The sequence below is a fragment of the Haliotis cracherodii genome, unplaced genomic scaffold, assembly GCF_022045235.1.
Source record: "Haliotis cracherodii isolate W230 unplaced genomic scaffold, xgHalCrac1.p SCAF_8, whole genome shotgun sequence".
Lineage (NCBI taxonomy): Eukaryota > Metazoa > Mollusca > Gastropoda > Lepetellida > Haliotidae > Haliotis > Haliotis cracherodii.
In genome coordinates, this window is record NW_027266341.1 from 34,909,686 (window position 1) to 34,935,290 (window position 25,605).

The following is a 25,605-nucleotide window of genomic DNA, read 5'->3' on the forward strand; positions in this document are numbered from 1 at the left end:
ACCTTCATCCTGCACCATTTCCAGATGAGTTCAGTTGTTATGTTGTACATGCTGCGTTCTCTGTTCAGTAAACCTTCAATCATTGACCTGATCGGGCAGACATATTGCCGATTCGATCAGATATTAACTCATGCGAAATCATCTGTCATGTAAACAATCTGTTTGAATCATGTTGAGCTTTTATCTATAAATGTCACAGTATAAATATTTCAGGAACCGTTTTAACGAAAGTGCTTTAACCTTTGAAATAATAGCTAAAACTAAAGTACATTATGAATAAGTAAGTATGACATATTGATGAGATCAGTATAGTGCTCTTTCAATATCTACAAGACTCGACCTTTCGTGAAAACAGATGGAGAGTTAGATATATGTAACATATATTATTTTGTGGAGCATAAATGCAAATTCTCAAGTTAACTATTTTTTTATTCAGATCTCTCTGATAAATGAGAAGATAGTTAGAAAGTTTTTTATTTAGGCTTCAGAAGTACATTACAAACTTTCAATATTATTTTGTTCTAAAGTACACTGAAAACAAGCAATCTAAATATCAAAGGACACTGACAGGCATCTTAAATAAATGTTCATGGAGACAGTTAACGATTTTCAGCTGTGCTGTGGCAACAAAGCTAACCATCTGTGACTGTTATCGACCGCGCTTCTGCAGATCCACAAGGAAATAATTAAACTAAGAAAATCCGATTTCATGTTTATCACATACTCAAAAAGTGTACAAAGTTTCACAAAGATAACGTGGAAGTCTTTTAGTCATTTAAAAACACTGACTCCAAACCGACTATCAGCTGTAGTTGATGCATGCTTTTTTGTTGACATGTTGAGGTAAAATAAACTTATTAAATGTACCACTTGGCCCTTTGGTCAATATGTTACAGTGCATGAAGTTTCTTGAACGACTTTTGATCTATGCCTGAGCAGCGCCTTGGGCAGAACGGGCAAATGAAAGAAGGAAGCCCTTTTTTCACAAAACACCATATTCATTGTATTTTGTTATCGTGTTGATAATGGTAAACATGAAACATTATTTTGTACACATGTTTCGGCAAGTAACAGGGGCTACCTATACTCTATTGTAAACTGGGGGATTTGCACTTGATCTGACAAAATACCTAGTTGTCCTCATTTCTTCCTCTGTAGTGACCCTTTGGTTTTACGTCCAAGCTGAGCCTTCTGTACACTTCCCGTATATCAATCCATCGGATGCCTAGGCTGATCAGAAGAGTAATCAGAACCTTATCCTACATTAAATACAAGGGGTATTCTCTAGGGAAATAAACTCTCCCCTATCTAAACTCGCCACATTACGGTTACTGCCCTCGATATTTGCCAGCTATTTACTGGCTAGATTAAGAAGTAGATATCGCTTTTCGTGTAGATTTACCGTCATTATCGGTTGATGTATATTTTAAGTGCTTGCAATAAAAAAATACTTTAATTGCGGTTCTAGTATTTGTATTGTGTTTTCGTTATATCCAAGGATACTTAAATTTACCTTTGGTCACTTTCTTCGTCGTTGATTACTGTGTGTGTTGAGACACGTAAGGGGAGTTATCGTACATTTTCTGAGCCGCTTCTTCGTTTAATACGGTGTGTGTGATATATCGCCTTTCCACGCTATTAGCATATTATCCACTGTAAACCCTAAACATGGTAATAAATTAAGCTGTGTGATTCAGCTTCTGGTGTAATAGTTAAGTCCTCAGAAGTCTTCATTACCATTAACGAAGTTATATACTATATTTCCCAGTTTACGTCAACGCCGAGAGTAAGGATATGATTATTTACGTCATCACAATATCATACGATCCTTTCTCATTTCAAGAGAACCTCCTGTAGTTGTCATATCAGCAATGAGGCCGCAACTGATTGTATATTTGCTTGTGCGAACTTCGCTAAAACCATTATGGTGAAAATACCATTTAGTGATTCTTTCAGAAGAAGAAGCAGCACATTTTACTACATTAAGCTACTACATTTTATCTGTGGCATATTAAGCCTTACCATTACAGTTCAGAAGAATCATCCTTGCTTTATAAACCCTTAATGCCAAATCGAAAACGAATTATTACAACTTTGAACAATAAGAAACAACAATATACATCAACAAAGATAAATGATGACTTTTTTATCTTTAACCGGAACAATATGTTGTCGTTCAAAATATATTCGAATGCCAAATCCTAAAATTTGACGAAAAACCAAAAGAGACCTTACTGCTTGCTGGCCAGATCGCTTTTGCACAGCGACAGGTTTCAACTAAGTCGGTCAAGAGATCTAACCTTCATAGTCCAGCACAAACCCTTAACCTAGATGTCCAACACAGCATGAGTGATTCATAATGATATTACCGTACATGAAGTAAATATTGGTATTTTCATAATGTAACTCGGACATATTTGCCGCCCTGAATGCAGTTCCAATTTATCTAATTTATCATTTGGTTAGTAATTTGCTGAAGACATCACAGTAAGCCATTCTCATCTGGTTCATTTGGCTGCATCGAACAAGGGCTGATTAGATGGAAGGGGCGAGCTTCAGAAGGTGCTTCTGAGTCTCAGATTGTGAAGGCAATGTCACCTCATGTGATTGATATTGTACATGCAGTCAATTTGGTTTCCTTAGGGAGCACCCAAACCCCATTTATGAGATTCGTGAATTCTTGGCTTTGTATTATGTTCTATTATTCTTGTGTTTTTGAAACGTTGAATTTACCCTGAAATGCTTTCTGATGGATGGCATTTATTTAGAAAAAATGTGATTGAGAGAGTATTGTGCTGTTTCCAACCGCTTTGTGTAAATACTTGCCTATGTTCTGAGTCTGATGTGAAGTTGTGTGAACCCTTCAAATTGATTAATTTTGTCGGTTCTGTTTAATGTTGCAAGCCAATAATCCGGGACATAAGCTCCAGCCTTTCATTGGATGACATTACGTTACGGAGGTTCGGAGTGTCAATACAACTTAAATCAATCGTAGCTGAAAGACATTTTTCAAGAATGTCAACAACCATGCAACTTAAAAGATTTCGAGAAAAGTCGGTCTTAAACATATTTTAGAATAGTATGATGAGCTTCAGTTTTTAAGGTTCCTCGAGCTCCATGATATTTATACCAAGACTGCAGAAGGAATTCAAATTTAAAGATTTTTTATATTCATATTTATATCTATCTTATCCAAGGCTGATGTATTCAGTTTAACCAGTAATGTCGCTATGGTTAAACTTGTTGATATATATAACTTTATTAATAAAAGTACCTTTTCCAACTTCGTTATCTTCTGAACTTCAGTTATTAGAGACAGACTGTACGGATCAACGACTGATGCTCACATTTGGGTAACTTAGACACATTGTTTCAAATCATACATGCTAAATTTATGAAGGCATGTTCTGTGTCTCAAGCCCGGGTATGACCACCCAGTGGGTCGACACAACACGCTTTAAATACACACGCGCGCGCGCGCACACAATCTCTCTCTCTCACACACACACACACACACACACAAACATACACACACATTGTCAATGCAAGAGATTATCCAGTAAACCAGTAAAATATAATCAGCAAAAGTGCTGCGAAAATTACAAGAGGGGACCACTGAAATTCAGCGAAAAGTCCATGATAATACAATGTAGATATTACGTGGCAGATCAAACCTTGTTTCATTTATTTTTAGTGTACCATATATTCTATTACATCGACAAACCACCCGCAGACCTTTCCTTTTAATTGTGATTAATTTCATTTCCTCCTTTCATCCTATCATTATCATAAGGATCAGTGTATAATTGCATCATATAACTCGCTGACATACGACAGCTTAACAGCAGTGTTAAAAACTGTTCTTTAATCCCACACTAATTAATGATCATGTATGTTTTTGTCCTGGCAAACCTTTGGCAAGATCGTTGAAAATGCTGCAAGATGGACGTGTATACATGTAAAGTGACAATTTTAGCCCGGAGTAGCCGTTATGTGGAATTGTGAATGACAGATGCGAGGTTATGTCTCTTTGTGTGTTAACGTCCCTAGCGGTGATGTACGTATTATTGAGTGTACTGATTAACAGGGCTGTCGCCTTTTCGCGAATATCATCGTGGTGATCCATAAAGAAATTCAACGCCACAGAAAAATTAGTATCGATTATCCGCCGAAACAGGTTCCATTGGGCGTGAAAGGCTAAGCTGTGATAAAACATTTTATGAATGGATCACTAAAAATCATTGATGACACCCGGTGTTCGCGAAAAGAATGCTTATGCCACTGCTTATGTCACAGTCAGAGTCGTACTATGGACTCAGAGACGTTATTTATTATGTAAATAGGTTTTGTCGATATATGATATAATACCATGTTTAATGTTTATGCCTATTACGACTCATTTTCCAACAAATAGAAGAAGAAGGGGATAAGGTCAAGCTAAGAATTTGTCTCTTAAGACATTCAATGGATTTTATGAGGGGGGTTGCCAGAACCAAATTACCCAAATCTCTAATTACCCTATCGTGTAACCTCGTCACTTTCTCCGCTCGAATCCAGACGTGACTTCACGTATGTTATCTCCCAACGATTAAAGAATCAATTTATATTACTGAATCCATTTATATGTATATTGACAAGATTTAGGCTTATCACAAACAATAATTGACCTATCTGTGGCCACGTTTAAGACAAGACTGGAGCCCTCGGGGAATAGCCGCTGACCTATAAGGGGTATTGGAAGTGAGAATCATGTTGTTCGAAGTCAGACTCACAGACACTTCTTGACCAACGAGCGAATAGGCAGATGTATTCCCTGATCAATATTGACTCGGGGTCTTGACAGTCTGCCCCAGAGCATGTAGTGATCCACAGATTTTGATTGAGATAAATGCTGTGACCTCTTCCCGGCGCGGAACTCATGCAGCAATCGTCAAAATGCTATTGTTGGAGTGGGTTAAGCCATGACGAGACACATATTACGGTGTGTGATGAGAACACGCCATTAGTCCCTATAGGAAATATGTCACAACTGTTTATGCTAGAGTGATGTGTGCCGGACGTTGATGTTGTGGTTTCTGCTCAATTAGTGGAGATTCATTACCTTGATGTCTTATAGCCAACTACACACGTTTTCGAACAGGGAACAATTTATGAACTAATTGAAAGTGTGTTTCCGTTAATTTGAAAACGATGAACTGATAATTGTTATAATTATAACAGATTTATGTGTACATTTGAATTGAAGGACCTGGTTTTTAAAATTGTATCATTTATATTTCATGAAAAGTATTGATTTTCATTAAAAAATACTCCTGAATTTATTTACCTGAAATAGGAATATATGCCTTTATGTGATCATGAGCATTTTCCGACCTGAATAGAGACGTTAAAGGTAATTATACAGTTGTAAATGTTTGGCTCGTGATGATTTATTTTACTCAGTTCACACAAACGCTCATATCCCCTAACACAAACCCAAAACATGCACACACACACACATGTTCACACGTATTAACACGCACACATCTCAATTCTAATCTGGTAACATCGTTACAAAACCGTCAACACTTGAAATAATATTTGTCATTAAATAGGCAATAAATAGCAATGGTTCACAACTGATTGCTTGCATAGCGAGGTTCCTTTGGAGGTAAAAAGTTCTTTCTGAATTGAAGTTTGGTCCTCCATTTTAAATGGTTTTGTCAAAAGTTAAGCCACAAGAATTATGTCCGAAGTTTCAATTTTGGTTTAATGGAATTCTTTGACTGTTGGTTTGCAGCTCCTATCGTCCCTTCCTTATTCCAAGCAATTTCTCTTGTGAGTTGTTTTACTGTCGAGTATACAGTGCAAGAGCCGCTGTACTGCAACGCATGTTGTTACATGTCTGGTCGGAACGTGTAGACGATGTTGTTTTTGTAACTGTTATGTCCAAATGAGTGTGAGAATATCTGTTTATCAACCCGCACATGAGATTCGTTTGACGTAAAACGGATAATAACGGTAGCCAAACAGAGCCAGTGCACGCATATAGAATATTTATTACTTGTGTTTCCGTTGTGCTATTCAGTGAAGACAGCTGTTGTTTTTTGCAAGATTGAGAGTACCAGCTAGTGTCAATGGGGAGGGTAATAACCATCCATGCATCCTCCAGGCTTATTACAACACCGAGGAACAGCAAGTCCCAGTTTAGAAATTTTATGATCATTGTTTTTTTGTAATTTTCTTTTCATTTCTCAAATGTGTATTTAAATATTTGACGAAAATCGATGGTTTATTGTTGTATCAAAAAGTTAGTTGCTTTTATCTTTAAAATCGAAATTTCCAAATTGAAACGCAGAGATAAACCAGAAATCGGTACGACAGAAGTAAATTGTAAGATTTACCAAAGAAAACATAATTTATGGATAACAACTTCTTTATCATACTGTAATAGCGACGTTTCGGTATAGACTAACAACGGTATAAGGATCTATACTGAAACGTCCCTATTACAGTATAATAAAGAAGTTAATATCCATAAATGTGTCTTCTTTGTCATCCGTCAATTTTTTAGAAATGTCTATCAAACACTGAATAACCACACAAGATCAAAGAATAATTAACACAATATATTCAAAGACTCAGTTTTAGGTTTACAATTAGAACAGCAATACAATAGGTCCAGTAAGTGGCAGCTACAATACCTTACATGAACTATGAACTATGAACTATGAATCCAGACTGGATAATCACGAAAAAAGTAACCGTGTATTTTATAAAGTGATGTAAATGCAGACGAATCCCGAACTCATCTGTGAACAGTATACTGTCACAATCTAGACGTGCAAAATACATTCTACCAATCGGTCTCAACCCAGGAATTAATGTGGCATTTTGGTATCGATTTCGTAGATGCATCAACCGAATATGGTTGTTTTCTTGGCGTGACGTCACACACCGCACCATGGCAAGCCATTCGTGTTGCCCTGCAGTATATAACGCCTCCTACGAGATGATATTGTGTTTCTGTGAACATTAAAATATCAACTTGGTCTTGCGCCATTCCTGTTTGCAGTATACCCAAAAAGTCGTAAGCGTTATTAGCGATTAAACAAAATTATTTTATGAGCGCCTGATAAACAATCATCATGTGCTAAAGCAACATAATTCACAGATTAGCAGTGGTTTGGTCGTGGGTTCGAATTTCAGATTCGCCACGTTAATTACCCTTGGTTTGTCAGCCAAACCTGTACTTCTTGGTTTGACGAAATACACCATGGACCTTCCTTGAACAGTAAGCACCATGATAACCTGAAATATTGTTCCCAATAGCTGCACTCACTTTCTTGTTCCCCATGATGATATATCTGTTGGTTGCAATGTTTTGACAATGTGTATTTTGAAAACGAATAGTTAAGGAAAAAAATAATTTAGCGGTACTTTTTCATTTCATTGCGTCTTTCCCAACGATCAATAATTTAGCGCGTTATCGATCTCAGCTAATTTAACTTGTCATTTGTGCATTGCCATCGAACCATCAATAAATAGATCAACAATTCCACCAATCAGTTCTGTCCCCAATTAAGCAAAACGAAATTCTTGTAGGTCACAGGGAACCAGTTTTAGATCCAGGTACCTTCTTTGTACTAAACTAAACTTTCACATTTCAAGCTCAAACAAGGTTGGCATTGTCACGCCCTTCACAACGTCCATCCTTGGACAGCAAAACTGTATGCTTGGTTCGAGTAAATCGTTCTTGTGATGTAGCTTTCAGAGTATTAATGAATGAAGTATGATATATTTTGTTTTCATTGTCAGTTAGGTTAGTGTAGGTGTAGAACGATTGCGGTTCCAAGATGTGTTCCAAAACAATTAGTCCACTACATCTGTTATCAAGCGTTTTCCAGAAGCAGTTATCCGTGATTAATCGAACCTACCAAGATTGCATGTCAAACATTATATACGCTCAGATTGAAAGCGCAATGCCTGGGGTTAATTTGTTAACACAAGATCGGTCCTAATTATAATGAAAAGTAATTTAACAGACAGTTGGTCAAATCTAGTGTATATCCTAGCAATCCATTAATGCAGTGAGGCGTGAAATGGAATGAGATCATACTACCCAGTTGCCGTTGAATGGGAAGAGGTTGATATTTTCCATACTTGAACACGAGTGACGAGATCCACTTGTCACATACGTAATGTGAACGTCACGTTTGTGTGCGGAACGGTACGGCAAAGCTAGATAGAATGATATTTGATTTGGGTTTGTTTTGTGGTTTAACCCCGCATATTCCGGCTGTATAGCGGTGGCCTGTAACTGATCGAGACGTGGCAAGACAATCCAGTGATGGACATCACCAGCATTGGTCTGCGCAATTGGGATACGATGACATGCATCAACCAAGTCAGCGAGTCTGATCACCCGAATCCATTATTCGCCGTTTACAAGCATGGATCGCTGAAGACCAATTCTAACCCTGATCTCCAAAGGGCAGACAGACTTTTGAAGCCAAGTTACATGTTCTGTAGACTGTGGAGCTTGGTTGGTTGGTTTGTTTGTTGTTTAACGCCGCACGCAGCAGTATTCCAGCTATATGACGGCGGTCTGTAAATAATCGAGTCTAGACCAGACAATCCAGTGATTGACATCATGAGCATCGATCCACGTAATTGGGATCGATGACATGTATCAACCAAGTCAGCGAGCCTGACCACCCGATCCCGTTAGTCGCCTTTTACGACAAGCATAGTCACCTTTTACGGCAAGCATGGGTTGCTGAAGACCTATTCCTCCCCGGAATCTTCACGGGTCTGTACTTTTTAGTAAATCCAGACTGTGGAGGACCTTCCACATCTGACACCTTGTTTCGTTCATTATTACCATTTGATAACTCCCAGTGGATGGCCAGCTACTGCAATTTGTTCAGCTGTCAGGACGATCGAGTTTGTCTCTTAAGCTATCAATGCAATTATAAGGTGATACCGGGTTCATTTATAACATGAATATCAGTGTATGATGTTTGTTTTCATACAGCTTAGTGCGACATCTTTAAATCATTCTTACGTCTACCAGAGTCGTGAATTGACATTTTTTCCTGGTGAAAATCAAAGCGGCAAATTCAAGCAGCGCTCCTAAATCACTGTATTTACATTTTGCTAACACGAATATCACAATTACTAAAGACAGTTAACTTCACAATATTTAAATATAAAATTCTTCATTATTTTGACCAACCTTTAGTGACCCACTATCACTGGTTTTGGTCTCCAACAATGTACAGATACACTCAATTAAAGCGTCTTTAACATATTTCCGTAAACATAATTATAGTATAGCATGTTAATCTAATAATTTATGTAATATATAGCATGTTGCATTTCCACGAACATTAAGCTTACGCGCCGTGAAACTTGATCACTCGCTTACGCAAAAAAGATTAAGGTAAAGGTATAACATATCCACACTATAGCAACCCATGCATGTCGTTAGGGGCGACTAACGGGATCGGGTGGTCAGGCTCGCTCACTTGGTTGATGCATGACATCGTATCCCAATTGCGTGGATCGATGTTCATGATGTTAATCCATGGACTGTCTGGTCCGGACTCATTATCTACAGACCGCCGTCATATACATGTATCTGGAATATTGCTGAGTGCGGCGTTAAACAACAAACAAACACACAAAATTATCATCTTGTGACCTCGTGAACAACAACAACCTACATCGTGTTTTCCCCGTTAATTGAGAGCAATGTGGTATCACGTTAATCTATGAGAATCGCTGACTCATTTTATGCAGATATTTGAAAGTAAGATCTTTCAAATCTGATTGGTAATACATATATATATATACAGATTAATGCATTATTCTGTTGGTCATGCTCACTTTACGAAACGAGCGCCAGAAGTTAAACCACATTACTTTTTACAAGATCTAGATTGATAAACACACATATCTAATAAGTTCATCGTACAAACTAAATATTTAAAAAAACCTGTGTTCTTGTATCTTTAGACATGACGTCAAATATGACGTCATTCAACTTTACGTCTATATTACGTCACAGATGGAATTTACATTACGTCACCAAGATGGTTGCTTGAAATCTTCATTATGAAGATGCTTCTTATTGACTTTTATCAAATCGCTTATGTGGATAAATATGGATAAATAGTAACCCTGACAATAAACCGTTTCTCTCTGCAGCAGTGTCCGTGGGCGCCAGCTGCTTCACCCTAGTGGCCATCTCACTGGAAAGGTACTACGCCATATGTCAACCCTTGCACTCCAGGTCCTGGCAGACTCTCTCCCACTCCTACAGGTCCCTGGCTGTGTGCTGGATCCTGGCAGGCCTGGCAATGACCCCCGTGGCCATCTTCCAGCGCCATGTCAGCCTGGCCAGGGGAAAACACGCGTGTAGGGAGGTGTGGCCGCACGTGGACTTCGAGAAGGCGTATACGGTGGTCCTGGACCTAGGGTTGCTCATCATCCCCGTCATCGTCATGAGCGTGGCCTACGGCAGGGTCATTACGACGTTGGCTACTGATGTACGAACTTCAGACTGCTGCAATTTTCAACTGCAAGAAAAAAGCGGTATGTTTTTTCCTGTTCCTCGTTCAGTTCATTTATTTAAAATAAAACCTTTTACCTTTCTTAAAACCCCGGAACTAGTTTGCCATTACGGTAATTATGAACACCGGTCCTGGAATATTTTATTCCTGTACCTTGAAATACTTAATATGTTTAACGATACTACAATGACAGTGTAATTCGTGCCTTTCAATTGAGATACACGTGCCAAGGTGCCCCGTGTTCTTCCAGCTTCTCTTTAATTTCTTGGTTTTTTTATCTAATATATGTCCTAATAATCTTGACACGTATATCCAATGTATGTAGTGAGAGAAACTGAATACTGTTGATTTGCTAGCTTTTAAACAAGATGAATCCGAGAATGTTAATTTTATATGAGAATCACGTGCAAGGCAAATCCATTTACCTTGCCAGAGATGCCGGATCACCAGTTTGAACATAACAGGTCAGTCCCCTGCTTAAAGAAACATGATTTATAGCACTTGTGTAAGCCCTGATGCTGAAAGTTGCGATAACGTCATTACCAGCGCCCCCTGTCTAATGTGGCTGAATTTCTGAAGATTTTAAAATCTGTTACTGCAAATTTAATATACATATTGTCACTCATATTCAAGCTAACGTGGTATTCAGAAGAACGTAGTTCTATACTACACTGAAAATCAAATTGATTTTCGTTGAAAGTTAGATTCTGTAATGCGCCTTTATCACAAGAATAACAGAAGAGTTGATTCTTCTGCTCGCTATATTGGTAAGACAGATAAGATATTGTACTTCAGCTATGTAATTTCATTTCCTGTGATTAAGGGCCGTGGTAGAGTGGTTCGATCCCCGGCCGCGTCATACTAAAAGGCATTAAAAGATGTTACCCTGCCTGACGTTCGGCATTAAGGGGCTAAAGGACTGGAGTTAGTATATTGTGTGTATGCACGTCGCTATATAAGTGCAATGATCTTGGACGCGACGTTAAGTCCCATTTCGTCTCACCTCATCTCACCTCCAGTGATTAAGTGTCAAATGTCATGCTTGTCTTGTTTGTAAACAATTCGAAACTGCTGATTATGATTCTTGGGTCTGTCATGACCATTCCCATGCTCGTAGTATCATCTTTACTCTTATATTTCTGTCATGTTTGGTCATGGGTTCGAATCTCAGGTTGCCCTTGATTGTGATTCTTGGTTTGTCACCACTGTACACGTATTCGTTGGTTTCACCACGGGAGTAAACGTCTAAGGCATCCATCAAAGGCTTCCTCACACATTAAGGTGGCACACCTGTTCAAAATGTATTTGCGGTTTTCAACCTTGGTGTCGTCCCTATACAACGGCAAAAAAATCAATATCCAAAACTCATATCAACCTCACATCATGTCTTACAATAACTGATCCTGTTGCAGATTCAAATCCGCGGTTCGTCCTCCCGAACTACAGAACTCTTGAACTGCGCTTGATGAACCGGGAGTCCGTGAGAAGCGTATCCTCCCAGTCCTCAACGGAGGACGGAGGCAGCATCACCCCTCCTCTACACAAAAGGAACAAGCGGATACATAGAATCAGGCACTCTAATCCTCAGAAAATACGTGAAAATAAAATCCGTGTGATCAAGATGTTGTTCATGGTGGTGTTGGAGTTCTTCATCTGCTGGACACCTGTGTACGTCGTTAATACATGGATGATGTTTGATTTTAGCAGTGCCAAGGAACATCTCACACCCTTAACAAAGACCCTGATCCATCTGCTGTCCTATGTTTCTTCATGTTGTAACCCTATAACATATTGTTTCATGAACAAGAAATTCAGAGAAGCATTCGTGAGAGCCTTCAGATGTCTGAAGACCCCCCAACCTCTGAAGGATCGGAGAAGGATGATGATTATGCAAACAGGCTCCAGGCGGAGTGATATGTTTCAGCCTATGTCTTCAACCTCAACTAGAGCTAGTTCTATACGCCAGACCGATTATGATCATATTCAGGGATCAGATGATCTCACAGAGTTGGACTGACTACCTAGGGGAAGGTCGCGAATGCGGTCACTGCAGAATAGCGTTCAAAAACCAACATCAGTATTACATAAACTGATCCTAAACAGGCCTAACACATAACTACCATGAGCTTAGGGATTTGTAAAGTTGACGACCATGATGTTTGAATTCTTAGGAAAGTGGTCATGAGATCACCACAGGAAACAACAAACATGAGATTTGCCAGTCTATGTAATTTGTTAGGGGTGTAACTAAAGAATATTCTTGGTATGTGAAATGTTGATGAAGAACGTAAAAGGCTGTTCTACTCGTATCTCTATCACACAAAAAAGACTCCAAACAAAACGGAGCTGACCATATCACAATTGTTATGTAATTGTTTATTGACAATCGGGACTGATTATTCTCTACCGTTGACGTTTCACTTACTCCCATTTATGACTTCCCGTATTTGATCCCTGGAATCGTTCATTGACAACTGGAATCAGTGGCGGAATATGCCCTACCAGATCAACGAGTAGAACAAAGTGTATGACATTATTGTATGTACACTATGTGTTCGGTGATTTGCTAATAGGGCAGTACAAAAGGTGATCGTACGTGGTCATTGCCTTCGACTGTTGTCCATGTTAATTTATAGTATGGGGTTTACAATCGTCGCAACGCTACCATCGGTTTCTCGATGTAGACCATGTACTTATTTTATTCTAATGGAAATAATCTTAAGATGTAAAAGTTTAAACTGCTAAATTTGGCAAATTTGTAGAAAAGAAAAAGTGGAATAAGTACGGATATTTATTCTTTGGGCAATGTGTCTCAGCACCACTATATGGGATTTAGATTATTTAGTCTCTTGCTTAATGCACTGAAGAAAATGGAACTGATTTATGTAAAATGAATTAAATGGAGTAAAATGTGAAATTTGAAGAAGCATTATAGTTGACAACATATTCCCTATATCTGTAATATTGCTCGTCTCTTACCAATGCAAAAGGTGCGCGGGTGAACGTTTGTTTGCTTGAGATTGATTTATGTGTTCAGTACAATAAAAACTGCGGCATGATTATACATCGGGTCACTCTATCCATCTGAACACGTCATCTTAACATGTCTCTGTCGTTGTTGAAAACGTTGCCATTCATCTTCTTTTTAAAATATTCGTGACTGTGTACAGACTTAAGTATTATGACACATTACTCTGTAAGCATTGGTGCCCATGACATGAATGTGTTAACAGCCACGAGGAATGTGACCGAATCATATTTGGTGTTAAACAGTTTTTGAAATCAATTGATTGTTATAATATTATTATGTCAGACTATGAATTTCCCTGTTGCTTGAGAATTCAACTTTGTAATTTCAAGCTGTACTGAACACTGATGAAACCTTCTTTTCCATACATGGACAAAAACAATCACTTAAACTTTTCAAGGAAATCTTAATAGATATTACCTCAACTCGTCTCAAGCTGTAATCATTACAATGAATTATTCAGTCATATCCAGAAAATGCATTCAACTGTAACGTGAGTTTGCTATTCCGTGTGTAACATTACATTATTTGTCAATACTCATGGGAAAAGAAGGAATTGTTTGTGATAATTGTGGTTCAAAAGTGTTTTTTTCATGCTTCAACTCTGCAAAGAGTTTTCTTATTGAGACCAACAACATGTACCACAAACACATATGGGTATCTATATATCTGACGCCATAATGCATACGCTTGCTCAGTATTTCTCTATGTCATTTCTGTTTATGGAACTGTTCCGTTTCTGTAATATTCAAGTGTAAGCCCACCCACCTCAAAGTGATCATAGCGTTGTAATTGTTATGGGCTTAATTCGAGGTCTTACAGTGTGGCATGTTTTAGCAATCCTTGTTGAAATTGAAACTGAGTCCTCCAATGTTTGTACCAGGCTGTGATTAATTAAATTATACCCAATGTGCATTGCCCATCATAACACGATGGAAGTCGTTGACTGTGCTTATTTCTCACTGACAGTTAGTGTTCGTTGCAGTGCAAAGCAAAGCAAATACTCACTTGTATGAGTGTCAATATTGAAGAATAACAGAAGACGGCATGACACACTTCATCGTCAATACTCGGAGAATTTATATATTCCCTACAGGAACGGTGAATACATACGGCGGCTCCGAGGTGTAGCCACTATTTTTATAAATAAATCTCAATGCATAGAATAACCAGCAGAGATTTTCTGCCGAAACAAATTCCATTTGGCGCAAAGGTCAAGATAGTTGTTGTAACCAACCAATTTCATCCGTGGAACAGAGTTCAATATTGACTTCCATGAGTTAAAGATTCTTTTCAAAAGGTAACCATCATCCTTAATGCAATCCAGGAATGACTTAATTTATATTCGCAGGTATTTGAGACAAGTGGAATTAATACCACGTGGATTCTCAAAAGCCTAAAGGATTTGCTTCAATATGTGCAGTCTCAGAAAAGATCCAAGATCAATTATATCAACACATTTGATTTTTTCACACTCTACACCACTATCCCACAAGGGAAACTTAAGGAGGAATCTCCTTCCTTGACTCATGGGGCATTTGTCACAAAACGTGGTGAACGTAGATGTAGTTACATCTCTGTCTTCAAAGGTTGTGGGAAATGAATGCCAAATGCCATCTGAAGTTTCCTCTTCGATAACATCTTTGTGAACTTTGTGGTCGGGGCATTTTAGGCAAGAAGTAAGCATTCCCATGGGTACCAGATGTGCTTCCCTCTCTGCTGATCTGTTTCTTTATGCATACGAGTCGGAATTTCTGCTCGGATTGGCAAAGTCAAAACAAGGAAATTTGTCCAAGAAGTTAAACTTAAGCTTTGGGTATATCGTTGATCTGATGTTCAATAATGGTCAAATAGCCAATTCCCTTTCACTGATTGGACCAGTGTAACAGTGCACAGGCCACAAATCAGGCGAAATTAAGCAGCGCTGTTCGCGGAGTGAAGATTGATGGGTCACCCTGTTTGGCATGCTTGTCCCCTGAGAGTTTCTTGGGCTTCGGTGCTGCCCCACACTGAAACAAATGTAGCATATGTGGTGTCAGCCTTAGGCAATAGGCTTTGTTAGAAATATGCCTCTGTTCACCCAGCAGTGAATGGGTACCCAGTAGGATCAAATGGTAATGTGATTGTTAACCTTCTACCGACTCATAAGGAAGCTTATGTTGTTTACTCCCAAAGGAGAGAAGAATTATCCACAAAATTGTATGACAATATTATGTCCGATGCAATTTCTTGTTTTGACTTGTACCATATGTTCCCGTGTTTGTTTGTTTTTTAACTTGAAAACTTAACTTGCCTTTGCATGCATTTGTGACGTATGACTCACAGGACAGGATAAGGATTTTCCTGAACACTATTTAACAGTGTTTCATAAACACATGATTATATTTACCGTACTCAAAATTAGAAATAGGGGGCTCTTATTAGAAAATAATTTTGGTGAGAAAAGAACAGAGTTGAAAGATTGTAAATTTCGTAGTTTATGCTGACAGCCTGAAATGACACAAAAGAAAAGTATGTGCGTCTCATACACGACAGATATTGTTTCCAGAATTTAATTGCCCATAATTAAGGGTGCATATATCACACGAGTGATTATTATACACGAATAAATAACGTGATGGGGGAGAAACGTCGTGTATATAAAACCAAGCAATGATGATGGACGCATTTGCGTATAAAGAATAAGCTACAGTGATCAATCCAACAAAACAACACAAGCTTCTTCAATGGACCGCACACAATCAACTACAAGGTTATAGATTCGGTCTACATTTTAAGCGGCAATCCAAGGGATCTAACAATAAGTGTCTACTCTCCAGTATGAGTGAGTGAGTGAGTGAGTTTTATCCCCGCTTTATGCACTATTTCATTAAGAGCAAGGGGCGATCGGGTAGCCTAGTTGTTAAAGTGTTCGCTCGTCACGCCGAAGATCAGGGTTCGATTCCCTACATGGGTACAATGTGTGAAGCCCATTTCTAGTGTTCGCCGCCGTGATATTTCTGGAATTTTGGTAAAAGCGGCGTAAAACCACACTCACTCAGTCATTAACAACAAACAAGCTCAATGTGGGAGACACTATCCATGATATGCAGGTCGAAGACGTTTTACACTTCGGTGCTTTGTGCTGACAAACCAATACGAATAAGTAGGACGAATTTGGGATTTGCACCCACAATCATAGGATTCTATCACGCTTAAGGGACGCAATTATACACAGCGAACTGTGGCGTCTTAGACGACTGGGACACCAGTGCCCACGACGACTGCACAGACTGACGAGGGTATTTTAAATCGTTACACAGCAATACACAACGCTTTGTGAATAAGATTTCGGTTCAATCCCAGTCCCACTGAGCGTGTGATGCTAGCTGATAGGTGAAGACAGTTAGACGACGTCTCGCCACCGGAGTATTTACACCGCAAATGCCTCGGGCAATTGGCCCAGTGTATTTTGTTAGACAGAATGTGTTCTCAAACGATTCTTATTATCAGGAGTCAAATTAGTATAAATAAAAAGGATTATGTGGGGATCCACGTAAATATGTTACTCTGGTGTTCTAGTTATATGAAGTGCTGTATATATCGGAAAGTATAAGGATGAGATAGTAGTAAGAGTTAAATACCGGACAATATGTATGTTGATATTCAAATCACATTCACTGTAAGTGGATCTTGTAAATGTTCGCGCAGCCAGTACGGAAGGCGTGGACCTCTACGTGACTGAGTTGATGAAACATTTTGCATACCACTCTTAAGTAATTAGTAAAATGTTCCGTCATTACTTACCTTTGGAATCGAACATGTATAATTTATTTTTACATACTCGGGATTAGATAGGACATAGTAATTGCATTATTGGTAAAAGATGTGTACCGATACGCACCAATGAAATAGTTCGCAGTTCCCATAGTTTCCAACACAAACATTTTTTTACCGATATCAAAAGTGAAAACACTACTGAATAGAAATCGTTCATAGCCTTTTCAACTCGAAGTCGATAACTCGAAGAACGGGGGACGTAGGTTTAGGTTGAGGAAGTATAAATGTAAATCAAAGCGACAAGACCCTTTCCATAATTTTTTACGAAATCACTGCCATAGATCATGTGTTTATGAATCGCTAAAAAATAGCGAGGATACTAGGTGATCGCGAAAAGGTGAGCGTATCCTGACTTAATGGTGGCACCCGCCACAAACACATGCACAGGCAGGACAATTGTTCACCTAAAAACCAAGGGAACACATGGTACAAGTGAAAATACTTGCATCGGGCATCTTTTTTGTCAAAGTGCTACAAATTTGGAAATATCTTCCACATGTCTACCATTAGACCTTATAAAATCTTTACTGAGACATTGAGTGTTGTAACCTTGATTAAACAACTTCTGAGCAAGAGTCGTCTGACGCTCTTTGAAATCTTGGTAGAAAGAGCATGCTCGACTGTACCTCAAAAGTTGTGAGAGGGCTCGGACTGCAGGACAATTGTTCCCAGTAAAGGGAAGGTTGACTATTGAAAAGTAGACGTCATCCCTCCTGGCATACAGTATTGTGCAGATTGTTTTCTCGCTCTGTATCTTTATGCATATGTCTAAATATCAAACAAATAAGGCGGTTTCATTCATCGCCTTTATTTCTAGTTCAGGAGAGTAAATCAGTGGCATGGAAATGTATATTTGATCGTTATAGATATATCTGAAGTTTAAGTTAAATTTATTGGCCACATCAACTTGTTTTGACTTTGCCAATCCGAGCGGAAATTCTGATTCATATGCATAAAGAAACATATAAGCAATAATGGAGAACAACGAGTGCCCATGGAGTGCCTACTTCTTGCCCAAATGTCTTACCCAAAACGTTGCCATCATTTCACATATTGTTTTCTCAGGAAACTTTTGATGACATTTTTGACAAATTCAAGTTTATTTAAATATTCTAAGCCAGTGCTATGAAACATATCTAATGTGGGTGAAACTAAAACGCACATAATAACCATAACCTGCAGCTTAGTGTTATTTGGTAACTGAAAGACTTTCGTGCAATTTGTAACATAGTACAATACATGCAAAGTTTGAAAAAAGGGAATCCAATGCCAATGCAATGTCCAGTTACTTCTGGACAGCCCGCAATTCGACGTGCAGAGTTGCGTCCCTTGGTCGTACCGGAAACCTATGAGCTTGGGTTCGAATGTCAGCCGTCCCTGGATATATTTCTTGGTCTGTCTGCAAACACCAGGTCCTGCATCACTGCGGTCATTCCTCCCACATTAAGATGGCATAACGTGATATAAATGAAATACAGTTCAAAGTGACGTTAAAACAAACTCACACACTCATTCACAACAGACTGGACAAGATGTACATGTAATTGGAGAATGTAAGTCTCACGAATCCCCCCAAGAATCTCCATATTCCTTTCGTAAAGCCACACCCACATTAAGTACCGGTCATTTTGTTCGAGAAGAGTTCCCGAGCTTTTTTAATTACTGACCAGCTACTCATTGCAGAAGACCTTCAGAAGAATACAGAGCGCATCTTGACAACTTCATTGTTTCCCTGCAGGCTTGTATGTGCTAGTTATTTCAGTTGTATTACAAGCTTTATTGAATGGGGATTTTAATATGCCAACCTGAATCACAGTGAGCTACCTCAGACTTAACTTTAACTAAGATGCGATCGATCAGAGGACCTTGCCTTCGCATATAATGAATCCGATTACCCAGTTAGCTAACACACGCGCTGACAGCTGATTACAGCATTCGACTTTCACGCTGAAACAAAAGGCATTTTCAAGGTTCCTTGAGACTTGATGCCTTATTTAGTTCTGGTATTTGTGTATGTGATATTTGGACTGTATCGCTGTGTTTGCAATACGTCTGTCACAAGCGGCAATGTCCTGGAAACATGGCTATAAAGAGTAGACAGAGAAAGGTCGATGGCCAGTTTACTTTAGCCAGCCAACACACTGCACTGGTGAAAAATAGGAAGATGATTGAAAGTCTTCAAAGACTATCTTTTACATCAAGACACTTATTTTCCCCTCTCGTGTCATTATTCTTTCGTTTATGTCTCTGAAACTACGTCATTAGAATCACATCCATCGTCTGATGTCGGTCAGAAAGAAGTTATTTAAGATCAACCCAAATGCGGAATGTCAGTAAGGTTTTACGGTGCTTTTACTCCAAGGAATTGTACCCTTGTTGTAAATCGAACTCGAATCTTATGTGTGCCCACCGAGCCAAAACCACCATAAAGTTAGTTCCCTTGGTTGTTTTAACTGTAAAATGAAATCATATTTATGCTCGTATTTTCTTGGTTTTTCTGAATGAAAAATGGTAAGACGTTTAAGTATTATTAGTTTGCAGCTTTATCTCCCACTAAGACGTCGTATCCTTTGACGTCAATGTAACCGGTGTGATGTCACAACAGAGGCGCGCTGTTCAGAGCTAATGTTGCAAGGTTCGCTTCATTTCCCTAAGGACTTTCGGGTCCTAACGACTTACTCCTCTACCTAAATAATAACAGATTGAGGGGAGTCGATAGTCTACGTATATCTTGCGTGGTTTCCACTTACTGTTTGCTTACCGAGTAGCGGTGCTGCACACTCTAATATCTGTCATACACGCAAGTGAGGTACGATGATGTAAATAAAATGATTACGTCCATACATCATATAACCCCAAAATATTGGATTCACTTAGACCAGCAATAGCCTCTGAAGTGAAAATGGTTTACAGAAAAAAGAAATTATCGAAATAAAATACAACAGATAGGAACCCAAATAGTTTCATCTTGTTCAGAAAATTCTCTAACTTGACTTGACAACTATTATTGCATAGGTTGTATTTCTTATATTTGTGTCAGGGTCTGTATGGCAGTCTACGCTTTACACATCATCTTTACCAACACCAAAGACTTAGTGTTTAGTTCAAATGTTGTCATGACAGATTGGAGTAAAACCAACTCGTTTAACGACACTTTTAGCAACATTCTCACCCTAACAGAGATATGTAGTTGGCAGATATGAAGGGTAATGGGCGTCCTATGGAGATAACAGTTAACAGATATGCGCTTGAGACAATAACATCGCAAATCTGTTTCGACTGAGATTGTCTCTGTCTGACATATGATTAATATTGATACATCAGTATTCCATTCGGGGCGAAACAACATAGCTGTCTGTCTAGAGAAGCCCTACGACTATTACGTGACACGAAGTAATAGTTTCGGCCGATGAAAATCTGACATGCATTTCAGCACTTTCCTTCGGTTTCTTATTCATTATTGAATCAACGTTCCGAAATGACATAAAACTTGACATGAATGTTAATCGAAATTTGGCAATCAGCATATCGACATGGGAGGAATCGAACGATTTACCCTCGTCTATTGATGCTGTATAACCATCAAACCGGACATTTCTGTGGTTATTTAATCTCTGTGCTTCCGTTAAATATCAGAATTTGGAAAATATGCATGTTTTGAATGTATAACATGTTAGTTGAATGCATACATCGGACTGTTTTCATAGGAATTTTGATGTATTGTTGTTTGATCTGTTAGACATTTACACGAAATGTGATTGACAATTGTAGTATTCACAACTGTTAAATCCTTAACTTATTTGAAGCTAGACCATGCATCCTTCTTAGTGAGTGAATGAATATTGTTTTACGCCGCTTTTAGCTGTACAAGTACAATCTCGGCGGTGAACGCCGGACATTATTAGCTAGTTCATATATCCTCCAACAAAGATTAATGCCAAATGGAATCTGTTTCGGTGTATCATCTAGACTGATTATTCTCTTGCACTGACGTTTTATATATAATTGAAATAGTTTGGGCTATTTCCTCCCGTCGACTGATTTTAGGGGGAAAAGAAACATTCAAAGTTAGCAAAGAGGCAATGGGAGGTAACTCTGGAATTCCCATCCCCAGGCCATAATAATACCACACAAAATGTAAGAAGTGAATTTGTTTGCTTGTTTGTTGTTTAGCGCCTCACTCAGCAATATTCCAGCTATATGACGGTGGTCTGTAAAAAATTGAGTCAGTGATTGACCTCATGAGCAGTCGCCTCTTACGACAAGCATAGTGGCTTTGTACGGCAAGCATGGGTTCCTGAAGACCTATTCTAAGCTGGATCTTTCAGGTGTCTAGCAGATATAAAGGCTAATGGGCGACCAATGGAGGAAACTGCCTACATACATACACGTGAGAATTAACATCACAAATATGTTTCCACTGAGATGGTTTCTACCTGATACAAAATTAATTTTGACATATCAATATTCAATTCGGGGCGAAATAACATAGTTTCCAGTCAAGAGAATCACTACGTGTCGCGTGAAACGAGCTAATGCATGAAAATCGGACATGCATTTCAGCACTTCTCTTCTGTTTGATATTCATTATTGAATCAACTTTCCAAAAATACATAAAACTTGACATGAATGTTAATCGAAATCCGCCAATCAGCATATCGACATGGGGGGATTCTCACGGTTCATCTTCGTCTGCTGATACTGTGTAACCATCCAGCCGGACACTGCTATGGCCATTCCATATCCGCGATTCCGTTAAATATCAGAATTTGTAAACTATTCCAGGAAACTATTATGCATGTGTCACATGTTAGTTGCATTCATACAGTGCACTGTTTTCATACGAATCAGAATGTATTGTTGTTTGATCCGTTAGACATTTGTACGAAACGTGATTGACAACTGTAGTTATTTTCCCATTGATCTTAAACGTGTTCCTAAAACGAAGTGTAACCGTATTATATACCGTCTGACAGAGTACTAAAATCCTTATTTAGTTTTTCAAAAGAAACCGGAACTTTCAAACAATTGAGAGACGCACTATTTAGTATGCAATTACATGTGTTCTTCAGAATAGCATGTGTGAGCCGTTTTCCGGAACAAATCTGACAGACTAATTAAACGAACTTAATCAATGCCAGTACGGATGCTTGCGCGAGATATCTACAAAAAAACCATAGCCCTCGGGGTTGTTTTGCCTGTCTGGGGTCATATTCACATTTCTTAAATGTTTCAATTATTTGAAAACGTCAGAACCCTCCAAGCAGACAAAACGATTCCCAAACGGAGCTGCCTGGATCTTGCGAGATACCTATACACAATTATGGAATCTTTTACTTATTTGAGTGAGTGAGTGAGTATGGTTTTACGCCGCTTTTAGCAATATTCCAGCAATATCACTGCGGGGGACACCAGAAATGGGCTTCACAAATTGTACCCATGTCGGGACTCGAACCCGGGTCTTCGGCGTGACGAGCGAACGCTTTAACCACAAGGCTACCCGACCGCCCCTTTACTTATTTGAAAACGTCTGAACTCTCGAAGCAAGATCATGTATTCCTTAGTTCACATGTTCTCAGACAACGATTTCCCAAACAAAGAAGTGAAATGAAGTAGTTTTGTGCTTTTTTCCACCCATCGACTGATTCAAGGGGAAAACATTCAAAGCTGGCCAAGAGGCCAGGGGAGGTAACTCTAGAATGCCCAGCTGCACGCTATAATCAAACCAGACAAAATGTAAGACGTGAAATACCAGAGAAAGACAGCACATTTTTCTCTTATGTAAAATGTAAGGGCCCAACATCATTTATGGTTCAATTCAGCGAGCTTTGGAACATTTGATATAATATAGAAGGCCTATGTATTCATATCATGTACATTAACTATACAATTTAACGTTTTGCCTTCCTCTCTTTTCTGGTCTACTTTCATATGGAATGGGTACTCACTTTTCAGAAATGAAATAATGCTTTCTTGCAATTTTATGTTTGTTTGTTTGTTGCTTAACACCGCACTCAGCAATATTCGAACTATAAGACTGCGGTCTGTAAATAATCGAGTCTGGACCAGACAATCCAGTAATTGACATCATGAGCATCGATCCACGCAACTGATCCACATCAACCAAGTCAGCGATCCTGACCACCCGATCCTGTTAGTCACCTCTTACGACAAGCATAGTCGCCTTTTGACAGAGGTTGTGACGTCACAATGGGGCTTTCAGAATTGAATCTATTTATAACTGTATTGAACCCAATCTCATTAAAATCAGATCTTAGTTCTCGCGACCGCTAAACAAAGATCTGAGGACATCCCATTACGGGTCATGTCAGACCGACCTTGCGCGAACTTTGATCGACCAATGGAATGACTGACAAGAAGTCGACATGAACCAATCAGAAGGCAGCTTACTCGTGCTTTACGGCACTGATTTCAAATTGGCGAATACGCTTCGAAACATATTTTGACAAATTCTCGATTAAAAATTTGAAACCAGGAGGAAAGAACATTCTGGAATGGCTAATAGATGGCCTAGATTGTATCATCTTCCCGAGGCAAGAGAGTAAACTGACTATACAAGTCCAGTTTCCACCCTTGCCGAACTAGGCTGGTATTATGGAGTTACATTTTGGCTGGACTAACGAGTCTATGCATAGTTCAATCAAAATCGCGCACGGAAATCGAAATCTGATTCGTAAACTGTCGCGCAGATTTCGGTTGATTGCAGGATTTGCAAAGCATGTACACCGCCAACTGGTTGTCCGCAGATATTTTCAAAATCTTTTCATGTTTTTAATTAAGGTCATCTCGTGATTTGATGCATTTCGCGATGTAAGACCCGTATTATCACGATATAGAACTTGATTATCGATCAGATCGTCCTGGCTGGGCGCAATCATTTTGTTTGAAGCAAACGCAAGTGATACGAGAGGTGGAATCTGATTGGTCCTTAGGAGAGGTTTAGAAGGGACATAAATGGTAAAAGCCACTGGTGGCGCTACGATCGAGCCCAGGAATTCCAGGCTAGTTCGGCAAGGGTGGAAACTGGACTTTTAAAGTCAGTTAACTCTCTTGCTTCGGGAAGATGAGATTGTATGGATTCAGTCGTTAACCCCGTAACTATCGTTCGGAATACCCCGTGTAAAAGGTTTTCGAGGATGCATGATTAGAAATCGCATTCCGACTGTCACTTTCATGATCTGGTAAGCGACGCCCTGATTGGTTGGATGAAAGGTCGTTTTGACGTGCCCCCTACTGGGATGTCCTCAGATCTTTGTTTAGCAGTAGCGGGAACTAAGATCTGACTTTATTGAGATTGTATTAAACCGAGACTTGGTTTCCATCTAGAAGCCGTGACATGGGCTGAGGATATTAACTGTTCCACAATGATATTCTGAATGACTGATCATATTTGAAACAAGGCATCAAAGGGATAAGACGCTTAGGATATTTCCGGTAGGTCTAATTGTGTGACATTAAATGCCGTCGCATGATCCCAATAGACGTACATAAATATCATTCAATGAATCAAGATAGAGTGAATGAGTGAGTATGGTTTTACGCCGCTTTTAGCAATAGTCCAGCAATAGCACGGCGGGCGACACCACAAATGGGCTTCACACATTGTACTCATGTGGGGAATCGAACCCGGAACTTCGGCTTGACGAGCGAACGCTTTAACCACTTGTCTACCCCACCGCCTAAGTCAAGATAGAAGTAAACATCGTTAAAATATTATACCGCCTCGTGTTGTAACGGCGGCAAGACGTGCCGCACCATCAATGCAGTTACTGCAGTTAAGGGAGATAATCAAGTTATGATATGCTAATGATAAATAAGAGTAATGTCTCTTGTATGAGCTCCATACAGTGTGTTAACATCGTGTGGAAGTTTCCGAGTTGTCTAGTGAAACGCAAGCTCCTCACAGTAATAGCTCAATCGCGCACTGAGAAGGAGCTGAGAGAAGTGCTTGTTATCTCCCTTGCTACAAGGTGGATTGATGTCACCGATTAATTTAGACTGTGTTGCCTGTCCTAGGGCGCCTACGCTCCTCGTTGCACTACAACCCGTTGGAAGGACTGGGTCCCAGTCTAAGATTTGTTTCTTAACACAGTTACTTACCTTTGGTAAAGTACAACACAGTGTCTGAAGTTTGCAAGTAAAGCCTGAAGAGCGCTTGTCGTAACTCCGTTTCAATACACC

General features: G+C 39.2%; 1 protein-coding gene across 1 annotated transcript in view; it reads left to right on the forward strand.

Annotated features, from left to right (window-relative positions):
• Positions 1 to 13,005, forward strand: part of LOC139449930 (cholecystokinin receptor type A-like) — a 37,206-nt gene extending 24,201 nt beyond the window's left edge. Inside the window, exons 2-3 of the mRNA XM_071231543.1 lie at positions 10,192 to 10,578; positions 11,969 to 13,005. Of these exons, the coding sequence (XP_071087644.1) occupies positions 10,192 to 10,578; positions 11,969 to 12,573 (992 nt within the window). The 3' untranslated portion in view covers positions 12,574 to 13,005. The remainder of the gene's footprint in view (positions 1 to 10,191; positions 10,579 to 11,968) is intronic.
• The last annotated feature ends 12,600 nt before the right edge of the window (positions 13,006 to 25,605 follow it).